The sequence below is a fragment of the Crinia signifera genome, chromosome 9 (genome assembly GCF_055691185.1).
Source record: "Crinia signifera chromosome 9, ASM5569118v1, whole genome shotgun sequence".
Classification (NCBI taxonomy): Eukaryota; Metazoa; Chordata; class Amphibia; order Anura; family Myobatrachidae; genus Crinia; species Crinia signifera.
In genome coordinates, this window is record NC_139225.1 from 2,079,847 (window position 1) to 2,092,217 (window position 12,371).

General features: G+C 45.3%; 1 protein-coding gene across 5 annotated transcripts in view; it reads right to left on the bottom strand.

Annotated features, from left to right (window-relative positions):
- Positions 1 to 552: 552 nt before the first annotated feature.
- Positions 553 to 12,371, bottom strand: part of ABL1 (ABL proto-oncogene 1, non-receptor tyrosine kinase) — a 176,869-nt gene continuing 165,050 nt past the window's right edge. For all 5 annotated transcript variants that reach the window (XM_083160872.1, XM_083160876.1, XM_083160875.1 and 2 more), the window contains 4 exons: positions 12,095 to 12,247; positions 8,262 to 8,351; positions 5,145 to 5,303; positions 553 to 5,040 (listed from right to left, as the gene is read on the bottom strand). In XM_083160872.1, coding sequence (XP_083016998.1) covers positions 3,413 to 5,040; positions 5,145 to 5,303; positions 8,262 to 8,351; positions 12,095 to 12,247 — 2,030 coding nt within the window. In that variant the 3' untranslated portion in view covers positions 553 to 3,412. The remainder of the gene's footprint in view (positions 5,041 to 5,144; positions 5,304 to 8,261; positions 8,352 to 12,094; positions 12,248 to 12,371) is intronic.

Here is a 12,371-nt window from a genome sequence, read left to right on the forward strand (position 1 = left end):
CTGGTCTGCGCCACAATGGAAGAGGGATATACATTGGACTACATTGCCTCAGACCTAGGGGCTTGGTGGGAAAGTGTTATATAAGAGGGTACTGTGGGTTTTGCAGTGTTTTGCCTGAAAGGGGTTTTACCATTGCCAAACAGTAAAATCTCATGTAGCTCTGTCCTCTCCTGGGGATTTGAATATATTTAATAAACACCAGCCGACTACACCCATTGGATACCACCATTTGTGGTAACAGTAATGTGATCCTTCCAACAGTAACCACTGGGCAAATTAAGGTGATGCCTCAAAACTGTAGACACCCCCCCCCCCCACTGCAAGTCATAATAGACATCCCCCAAACTGCCAGTGCTAGAGCAGTACTGTCCAACAAATACTGTGACATTTTGTGGCAATGAGGAACTTTGAAGATCGCTGTCTGCTAAATAGTCATGGCTCATTGGCTCATGAACATTACATTGTCAATTATTTTGTACTGTCCAAGGTCAAACCAACCACAGCCCCAAGTACACTCCCAAGTTCATGCAAACAAAACACAAAGAGCCAACACAAGTACATAAATGAGCTGTATTTTGACAAAATTGTAAAACAGACAGAGGTGACATTACAAGAACATCAAAGTTATGTACAGGAAGTGACATCATTGACACACCAGTGACACGTGTAAGCCCAGGGGTGGACACAGCCACAGATGTGCTAGAGATATATGCGCCGTACCTTGTTGCCCTTTCGCTCACTTCATAACTCAGACCCATCCTGTGTGGCAGCGCAGGGACTACAACGCTGGCAATTAAGAGGTTCAAACGACTGTTATCCAAATCTTAGAAGAAAGCAACCCACCTGTTATAATCACCGACCTGCCTTTAGGTCAGAGCAGCTTGGGCTGATGTTACTGCACAGTAGTGAGAATCGGGGATCGTCTAATTATTTCTCAACAGTCAGTACAGAGCCGCCTGAGTATAACGGGGCTGTTTCATTGAACAAGGGAAATAAAAATTAATAACTTTCTCTATAAGCATCTATCTTTATAAATAAATATGAATCTTCTTATTGCAAACACCGGTTCCATTTAATGAACTGCATTACCACTTAATAACGTAGGAAGAGGAACATTTGAGGACTTGGAAAATGTAACATCTTCACTGCCAGTTACAACAAGTAAAAGTTCTCCTCTCAGTAAGTCTTATTGGCTGACCAAAGACATCGGCAAGTGTCTCCTCTCAGGTAACTGTGGGGAGCAGCTCAGCCGGATTCACCGTGTTTCTAGCAACCTTCCACCTAGTACGTGAGCCAACCCCCCCCAAAGAACATCACGATAGGTAGGCCCAATAATTGTCAAGTAATTGATTTAAAAATGACATATATATAAAAGTTGATGTGCTTTATCCATGTACGATCACACCGCTTGATGCCCAAGGTTTTTTGGTTATACTGGTTGTTGTACTCAACTGGTGTCGGGCTGTAAAGTGCAAAACCCATTGTAATTTCAGTATTGTTGCTAATCACACACTGAACAAAGGTACGGTAGGTTGATGAGGGGGCTTTAACAAATGGGCTGGACCAACCTTCTGTCACCAGGGAAATTTAAACATTTGGTATCATCAGACAGAAGTCTCAGTGAAATGATCTGGAATTAAAACCTGTGGCTCTCCAGCTGTTGTGAAACCACGAGTCCCAGCATGCTTTGCTCCAGTTTTGCTGTTAGGGAATGGTAAAACTTTGGCAAAGCATACTGGGATGTGTAGTTTCATAACAACTGGAGAGCCTCTGCCTGGTCAGGCCTGGTGTAGGCCCTGCAGTACGGGTAAAACACAAAACAAAATGGACCCTGAACAGCTCAGCTTTATCATTTCAACAAAAACAGTAAAATTACAAAGTGTAGGCTGAACTCCTGACAAGGGACCTGGCTGTCACCACTTCTCTGTGTGTAAGGCACCATCCGAGTGTATAGGCAGTCGCTGAGAAGGCACGGATTCAATACACAGGTGAACAGGAATGACAATAGACGCCCAAATGCCACCCATGAAAATCAGTTTGGGGGGGATCTGTCTGTCCCGGTAACCATTGAGTGACCAGCCAGGCAGATATGACCTCTGACACTGAGAGGTTAGTAAACAATGGTGCCCGGCCTTGGACCTCTTGCTGCCGATTGCAGACATGTAGCCTAGCAGCTGAGCGGCCAATCCGGTCCCCACTGCAATAGAGGCACTTTGACCTCGTCAGTGCCAAGGAGAGTCCTTTTCATGATGGCATCTGTATGTGCACGTTTAAAATCTGACATTTGTATATTTACATGTATGTATAAAATTGCATATCGTTGGAGAGGAAAAACAAAAATAAAAACAGTGAACTGTAAATTTATACTGAAATATTGAAATTTCCTGTAAACGTCTAAAAGGAAGGGCGGGAGACGCTCAGTCGGCAATATAATACAAAGTCTACTCCTGGAGATACCAACTGGGAAGCACAGCTGGAGGAGCGGGGACAAAGGATGTGCGGAGTAACAAGACTTCAATGCCCCATTCTCTAGAAGTTCTGTGCCCAGGATCCCGATAATCAACATATGTGTAACCTTGAAGGTATCAAGCTGCTATTCTGCTTATGGCTAAAAGAATTAGGAGACGGTTGTTCCAAGTAACCCTCACAATAACACCAGCTATAAACTCCCCAACATTTCATTTTGCTTTTTTTGATTTAAAAATAGAGAATTGCACTTAAGCTGCGACACCATTTATGTTGGACTTCGATGTATTTACCTAATTGCTGTTTAGATAATGTGTCCGCCATGAGGAACCCTCCAAGACAGTTGACCAGAAGAGGACAACAAGGTCTCAACAACCAGTCTATGAATTACTGTGTGACATTCTCCTATGCCAAGTGTGTTGCCATTTTATGTAACTTTCTGGAATGTATTCGGACATGTGGAAACCAAAAAAGGGGATTCGTTATGATGTGTGCACGGGGGTGGTCAATAAGTTTTATAAAAGATGAGGCAGTAGCGATGGGTCTGCAGCCGTGTTAGACAAAGGCATTATTTTGACAATACTGCTTGTGTTAATGTCCTGTATGGTCTCCAGCACTGTAAAGCCCTCTGCCTATTAAAAGTTTCAGGTAATCAGTAGACCATGAAGGTCCGTGTCAGATATTACTACAGTCTCTATGGAAAGAGGAGGGATAAGGGCGTTCTTTAAAACGAGATGAGCCAGTATGGCCACTTCTTAATGCCACGTGGCATGTTGTGGGCCTAAATACCACCAATCAAAACCTCAGGTTCAAAGCGCTTCATCCTAGGCATCAGTATTAAAGCTACCACGAGGATCCCTGCTTTTCAGCATCTCAAGAGAGTAAGGGGTTGAAGCCCTGATACCCTCTGCTCTAAATTTGTACTTAAAACCCTGAATCTCAGATGCTACCTCTGCACTACATCGCTGATCTCCTTCACAGAAGAAAGCAGCCTGCTAAAGTCCTGAGGAGTGGCAGGTCCACCACCAGTGGAGGCAGCAGTGGGGCAGATTTGTAGATCCCGCAGGCTGTTCTCCAACTTGCTCATTGCTTCTCTGAAAGCGAATTTGTTCCTCATTTGTTGAATGGAGTCCACGTAACTGGTACAAAACGCGTGCAGGTTTTTAGCAGCCTCGAGCACCGCACTGTGGCTGGCCATTTGTTCTGAATTGCGGCTGATGGCAGCACGTAGGCATTCTGTGCTCTCCAATACAGTATCCTTTGTGACCGCTCCACTGAGGAACTTCTCTGGGGGTTGGCGGGTTTTACGCAGGGAAACTCTTGTGGACAGGAGGGGAATGAAAGCTGTGGAAGATGAGGAAGATGGAGCAGGTTGATGTGGCTTATCCACTACTCCTCCAGCTATTGTCTGTCCCCCAGGCCGCTTCTCTGTAGATTGGGGCTTGGCGTTGGACAGTAACGCTGATTTCTTGCCAATGTCTATCACAGCTGGGTTTGTTCTCGAGTGATCCTCACTCTGGTTTGTTGGTTTGTGCTTTGGCTCGTTTGTGCTCGGATCCTGACTTTGGGAGGACAGTTTTGTAGATTTTCCTACCGTGCAGGAGCTGGTGGAAGATGAAGAGGTTGGGTTGGAAAGTGGTAGAGGTGGGCTCGGTTTGACCTTTAAGGCTTTAATTTTGTCCTTGGTGGCTGGTTCTGATGGTTTGGCCCTCCTGAGGCGGAGATCTGTTTCAGTTTTCACAGAACCTGAGGTTTGCTTGGCAGAGAAAGCAAAGTCAGAGCCACATCTGGTGCTCCCCATATCCTCTTTCTGTAAGGGAGAGGATGAGGAAGGGCCTCCGGCTTTCCTGTGCAGCAATTTGGGCGTCAAACTTGGTGAACTGGATACTGGACTTGGGTCTGTGTCTTTAAACACTTCATCTGTTGGCTCCTCGCTTTTTTTTGGTAGACGAGGAGGTGGCGTGACAGTCCCCCTGGTACAAGAGTCTGTTTTGCTTTCGTTGCCTCTCTTTCGGGGCAGAGCTGGTATTTCGGCTTTTTGTGTAGCATTAGCCATGTCCAACATATACCGAGTGGATGGCATTTCCCTGGGGAGGGTGACTGACTTCCACTCCATGTCCTTGGATCCATGGGGCATGCAGGAAGCAGAGGAGGACCTCTGGAAACGTTTTCCTGTATTACTATTACCAATGTCTTCCCCTGGCGGTGCTTGGCGGCCTGCATTTGCGCTGGATTTCTTCCAGTGCGGCGACAGAAAGCCAGTACTTCCCTGTACCGAGCCATTAGTTATAGCAGCACCATTATTTGGAAACTTTATGGAATCAATGTTACCCCCATCATTGGCATCTCTATGCTCTCCTTCCAGGCACCTTTGTTCGATTTCACGGAACGAGCTGCTGCGTTTGGGTGGTGTGGGGGCAACCTTCTTCTTCCTCTTGATCAGAGTGCTAAACAGGTTGGCTTTTTTGTTGTTTGGCAGCAGGCGTTCATCCTCTGGAAGTCCACCATCTGCAGTCCCCAGCCGCTCCTTGTGAGGGAGGAGAGGAGACACTGCTGGCTCAAGTTCCAAAATATCTGCAAAAAAACCCACAAAAGTCATTTAAATGCATTGCAGTTGTATCTTGAGTGGACTCTAGTATCATGTGAACAGATCTTCATAGAGACGGCCGATTACACACCTGGGTCCCCTGCTCCTCTGCCCTGCATGGGATCTGCGTTATCATCCTTGCTCTCAGCCACTTTTCGCGTAAACCTGCTTTTTGTGGGCAGCTGAGGAGCTTGCAAAGGATTGTTCATGATAACCCTGAGGCCTTTCTTTCCCAGTTCTTTCTCTACCTCTGAAACACAGAATGTTAAAAAGAAATAAATGCAATGTGTATATACTGGCATCAGGTCATTTCTGTAATTATTTCACGTTAGATAACCAGGTTTCATGTACAAAACTTAGAGCTGGTGACCGAGTTCTACCGTAGAAAACATCCCTAAATAGTGTACGACATTCAGCAAAAAGCTGGTGATGGATGGTGATCTGTGATAGACCGGAATGGCCTAGTAATGATCAGTGTTCCGCCCTTAAACTATTATTTTGCATGGTCTTATTCAAAAGTAAAGATTACTGGAGTCTACAGGGGTCGGGACTAAATTATTTGGGAGTGAGTGGATCTAGACATAACCCACAGTGTCCAAATCAGTAATGAGATGTATGTAATCAATTCTTCTACACAGAGCATCCCATAGCACCCAATCGGATTCTTTAGAACATTTGTTTTCAACATTAAATCTTTATTCAAAATGTTCACAGTAACAAAGGGATAAAGAAAAAAGAGTGAAACAAAGGGAGGGGAAAGGTCATAAAAAGGCATTAAACATAATAAAGAAACAAAACAGACAGAGTTACACCAATTACATTAAACTTCAGAGGCCTCGTTCAGATTCTTGCTAACATTTTATAGAATGTGCTATATCTGATTGGTTACTATGGGCAATATCTCCGTATCTTTACAAGGTTTGATATCACTCCCCTCATCCAAATATGTAAACAGATGTGTATGGTCAAATCTGGAAGATCTCCGTCTGCAGAGCTGGTCCAAAATCTGATGAGGCTACAACAGCATGGATGGACAAAGGCGGCATAAAAGGGGAGATATAATCATTGCCTGCTCACATCTACCAGCCACACCTGGCCATTTGCAGCCATTGAAACAGCAATATAGGTCATCAAAATTGCAGAGTCTATGAATACCTTCAGAAATGTTATGATTCACAAAAATATTTTAAGTACGGTAGATGGACAATTTAGGAGACTCATTTTTGTAAAGTGCCTGTTGTGAAAATTCCAGATATTATTTCATCCGTGCAGAATGAAACTTACACAGCCATTTAGGCCGCAGCGCAATCAATCAAAAATTACTTTGAAAAAAGACGTTTGTAAGCTAAAAAGGAGGCATTCGGACTCCACCAAGGACAATGCAAAGAGCTGCCTTTTATTGTATTTCAGTACCTGACAAGAGCAGTTATCAAATAGTACAAAGACAGCGTTGTACATTAGCCGCAGCAGAAAGCCGCACACAAAGCAAAATCTGCATTTTACAAAGACATCCTTAAAAAATCATTTTTAAACAACTGAAGAACATTTTTAATATATATGCCTTTTCTATCTCTCTCTCTCTCACATATATATATATATATATGTGTCCCTGCTAAAATTGCTTTCACTTTCTGTTATGACATCTTATAGCACACAAAGGAGTAATCTGGTCCGTCCAGTGGCCTCTAGTGATCAGTGGCGGTACTTCACATCATAGAGGTGAGGAGTACTTAGCCTTCAATCTATATAGAATTAATACTTAACTTATGGAATGTGAAATCATTGTAGTAGTAATATGAAAAGTGATTGGTTGATAGCTGCTCACACTTTTTGTTTCTGTAGTGGTCAATTCCAATTAAAAGCGGACTGATTCAGGCACACGATGGGACTATAATGGATAAACTATATGATATATATGAAAAAGAGGCGCACAATAGTGTAGTATTTAAGTTTTAAAACAATGATTCTTTACTGATAAAAGAATAACACTCACAAAGGTACAGGTGTTATACCAAAAATAACACAATTGCGCATAAGATCAGGAATATCACCAAGTGCTGTTTTCCAAATGGCAAATGCACTGTACTGCAGCCTGGCTCCTGGACCTCGCTGCGTCACACCTTGCGTCCTCTCAGCTCCGCCCAAACGTTGTTTCGTCCTACTGATGCAGCGAGGACCAGGAGCCAGGCTGCAGTACAGTGAATTTGCCATTTGGAAAACATCACTTGGTGATATTCCTGATCTTATGCGCAATTGTGTTATTTTGGTATAACACCTGTACCTTTGTGAGTGTTATTGTTTTATCAGTAAAGAATAATTCTTTTAAAACTTAAATACTACACTATGGTGCGCCTCTTTTTCTTCTTTTTTTTACATGCTTTACAGTTTGGGCTAACTGGAAGGGCCCTAAATAGGAGTGCGGCACAAGCCTTAGAAGTATTGCCTGGACACTATTTCCTACAGAAGATCAGCGCTATAAGGATATCTGTTGTTGGAGATTATATATATATATATATATATATATATATATATATATAATATTTAACCCTTTGAGTGCCAATGTTGCTGTGAGCAATCCTCAGCATATCCGCTAAAAACTGCAGCATCGCTCGCAGCGACTGTTCTTTTGGTATAGATAAATACAAGTACATCCAAGTCAGTTACCTGAAGTTTAGTTAAATATTGCACCCAAAAACAGAATAGTCGCTGTGAGCGGTGCTGGCATTTTTAATGATATTTTGAGGATCCCTCACAGCTACGTTGGCACTGAAAGGGTTACATTCTAGCATATTTTGGTGCCTAGAAAGGCTGAAAATAGAACAATGCAAGTTGCCAGAAGGGAAAGCACAGAAGGACTGCGAAGGAAAATCAATAGTCAGCTCTTGTGTTCAGGGACAATTTTCAACCAAACTAGGAAACCCAGATTCTACACGCTTCTACTGAAATGTCAGGAACGGAGAAAAATTTTAGTTTGGAAGAACATACGGCATCTTTAGCATTTGTTTAATTTAGTATTGGCAATAACGGTATGGTAAGTGCCCTTTAGGGGTTAAATAATCTTCTTTGCAGCCAGCTTGGAAAAGTTCAGGCAATCCCACAGCTCCAATGCTATATCCCAGTTCAATACTCCGTTACTGCACTTCCCATCCTGCTACTGGTGACAAGGGTCCTCCGCAGCTAACAAAGCGTGAAAGAGAATGGTTCTTACCGTCTGAGATACTCGACTCCTGAAACATCGTTTCAAATGCTTGATGGATTTCAGCAAAGGACGGTCTGTCTAGAGGATTCCATTGCCAGCCTAAGAGGAAAAACCAAGACATAACATTGATTTGTTGCATTAAACCTATAGTAACTTCTTACACTCTTCTACTTTCCCCCAGTTACCCAATGACATATCACTTATTCCAGTCTAGTAAATCCCACATCCTTTACCTTCTACACAGTACCCACTGCTGGAAACTGCTCTCCACTATCAGACAGGCCAGGGGCTCCCAAACACGGTCCTCAGGCCCCCACACGGTTCACGTGTTCCAGGTCACCCGGCAGGTGCACAGGTGCATTCATTACTCTGACACATTTTAAAAGATCCACAGGTGGAGCTAATTATTTCACTTATAATCACAAGTGTGGGGGGTGTGGGGGTCCTGAGGACAGAGTTTGAGTACCTGTGACAAAACCATGTGCACTGCAGGGGGGCAGATGTAACATGTGCAGAGAGAGTTAGATTTGGGTGAGTTATTTTGTTTCTGTGCAGGGTACATACTGGCTGCTTTATTTTTCCACTGCAACATAAATCTCACTTGAAGAAAACCCCACCCAAATCTAATTCTCTCGGCACAAGTTACATCTGCCCCACCTGCAGTGCACATGGTTTTGTCCATCTAAGAAGGATTTTGTCAGAAAGAGTGAACTAGAATAATGATAAAGCCGTGAGGTCACGGTGAAACATGTTAGGCAGCACTTGCTTTTATTGATTAAAGGACCGGGAAGAACCTTTAACTCTGCCTTCGGCCCTCCACCCCCACCCCCTTCCAACGACTCTCCTGGAAAACATTTCCCTTTCATTGCCACCCTCCGGATCCGATCCCCATTGCTTTCTCCTGTGGACATCCAACATCGCACCATCGTGAGGACCCTTCATTCCGAAGGTATACAGATCTTCCTCCAGCGAGAAAAATAACCACAGGTTCCATCCACTACTGGGATCAGCGCAACATAGTGAGGACCCCAAAAATTTGGGAACCAGAGCATCCTCCAGCGTCTTCTACCTCCATCCAGGATGGCAAATCATTAACCACCAATCTGGTAGTGCACTACCCGGAGAACTTTCCCTCCCCCCCCAACATCCTAAGGGACACAAAGGCAGCTGCGCAGAGACATAAGTATTGTCCTCCTTGTTCTATATTATACATTAATTTTTATTATAATTTTTATTATTGTATCATTTTTTGTTATTGATTTACTACTATTGTCATATCAATTGCTTTTTAATATTTTATACAATAAATTAGTGATATCCAATTGATCCACTGTAGCGCTCCACCCCTTTTTTTCCCCCTTTTTTGAACTAGAATAAGGCCCATAGTCCAATGCGGTTACCCAACCTTTGCCTACTGCAGCTGGTCCAAAACGCTCCCTTCTCCTTCCCTGTAAATCTCCCAACAAGCCCTGGTGTAATTCTGGTGATGTAACTACTAGATTCAGAGTGCCTGGGGTATCTCACCAATATTACAGGTTACTTCAGTACCTGCAGACTGGCACCCGGCATCTGGTAACAGTATGTCACACAATGAAATGTCAGCAAGTATAATAACCCTGAGTGCCAACATTGCTGTGAGCGATCCTTAATATATCCGCTAACAATGCCAGCATCGCTCACAGCGACTGTTCTATTAGTATAAATACAAATACAGCCAAGTCAATTCATTGAAAATTAGTTATATATTGTATCCGAAATAAAAAAAGAACAGTCGCTGTGAGCAATACCGTTTTCCTACAGTCATATCCATCCCACTGCAGCAATATCTCATACTGCTACAGCCAGCCCACTGCCCAATCCTTACACTACTAGCCGTCCCACTGCCCAATCCTTACACTACTAGCCGTCCCACTGCCCAATCCTTACACTACTAGCCGTCCCACTGCCCAATCCTTACACTACTAGCCGTCCCACTGCCCAATCCTTACACTACAAGCCGGCCCACTGCCCAATCCTTACACTACTAGCCGGCCCACTGCCCAATCCTTACACTACTAGCCGTCCCACTGCCCAATCCTTACACTACTAGCCGGCCCACTGCCCAATCCTTACACTACAAGCCGGCCCACTGCCCAATCCTTACACTACTAGCCGGCCCACTGCCCAATCCTTACACTACTAGCCGTCCCACTGCCCAATCCTTACACTACTAGCCATCCCCCTGCCCAATCCTTACACTACAAGCCGGCCCACTGCCCAATCCTTACACTACTAGCCGGCCCACTGCCCAATCCTTACACTACTAGCCGTCCCACTGCCCAATCCTTACACTACTAGCCGTCCCAATGCCCAATCCTTACACTACTAGCCGTCCCAATGCCCAATCCTTACACTACTAGCCGTCCCCCTGCCCAATCCTTACACTACTTGCCGTCCCCCTGCCCAATCCTTACACTACTAGCCGTCCCCCTGCCCAAGCCTTACACTACTAGCCGTCCCCCTGCCCAATCCTTACACTACTAGCCGTCCCCCTGCCCAATCCTTACACTACTAGCCGTCCCCCTGCCCAATCCTTACATTACTAGCCGTCCCCCTGCCCAATCCTTACACTACTAGCCGTCCCCCTGCCCAATCCTTACACTACTAGCCGTCCCCCTGCCCAATCCTTACACTACTAGCCGGCCCACTGCCCAATCCTTACACTACTAGCCGGCCCACTGCCCAATCCTTACACTACTAGCCGTCCCACTGCCCAATCCTTACACTACTAGCCAGCCCACTGCCCAATCCTTACACTACTAGCCGTCCCCCTGCCCAATCCTTACACTACTAGCTGTCCCACTGCCCAATCCTTACACTACTAGCTGTCCCCCTGCCCAATCCTTACACTACTAGCCGTCCCACTGCCCAATCCTTACACTACTAGCCAGCCCACTGCCAAATCCTTACACTACTAGCCAGTCCACTGCCCAATCCTTACACTACTAACTGTCACACTGCCCAATCCTTACACTACTAACTGTCCCACTGCCCAATCCTTACACTACTAGCCAGCCCACTGCCCAATCCTTACACTACTAGCCAGCCCACTGCCCAATCCTTACACTACTAACTGTCCCACTGCCCAATCCTTACACTACTAGCCGTCCCACTGCCCAATCCTTACACTACTAGCCGTCCCACTGCCCAATCCATGCACTACTAGCTGTCCCTCTGCCCAATCCTTACACTACTAGCCGTCCCACTGCCCAATCCTTACACTACTAGCCGTCCCACTGCCCAATCCTTACACTACTAGCCGTCCCACTGCCCAATCCTTACACTACTAGCCAGCCCACTGCCCAATCCTTACACTACTAGCCGTCCCACTGCCCAATCCTTACACTACTAGCCGTCCCACTGCCCAATCCTTACACTACTAGCCGTCCCACTGCCCAATCCTTACACTACTAGCCGTCCCACTGCCCAATCCTTACACTACTAGCCGTCCCCCTGCCCAATCCTTACACTACTAGCCGTCCCCCTGCCCAATCCTTACACTACTAGCCGTCCCCCTGCCCAATCCTTACACTACTAGCCGTCGCACTGCCCAATCCTTACACTACTAGCTGTCCCTCTGCAGCAATCACCACATTACTATAGTCAGGAGACCGTACTGAAATTCAGATATCAATGAGGATTCCGACGCTCTGATCAAGGCCTGGATTAGGTTGGGGAAGGTGGGGTTTAGGTTGAAGTGCCACAATCCACCCTTGAGGCCTACAGTTGACACAGCGTTTCGATCAGCCATGTCTTCAATACATAGACCAGCACTCCCCACAACCAGGCACAATGATACATACATGCTCTCATTAGTTCATAAACTTTTTCTGGACAGCCTTCTGGACGCTCCATGCGATAATCCTTTTCCAGCAGCTCGTACACCTGAGAAAGGTCGATACCCGGGTACGGCGACAACCCATAGGTGGCAATTTCCCATAGTAGGACACCGAAGGCTGTGGAGTAGAAAATCGCTTGATCAGTAAAGGAACCCAAAGAGAGGACACAAGGAATCTCATACAAATTGTGCAACAGCACAGACGAGATACTGAGGGGATTCAGAAACCGTCCCATTTATAC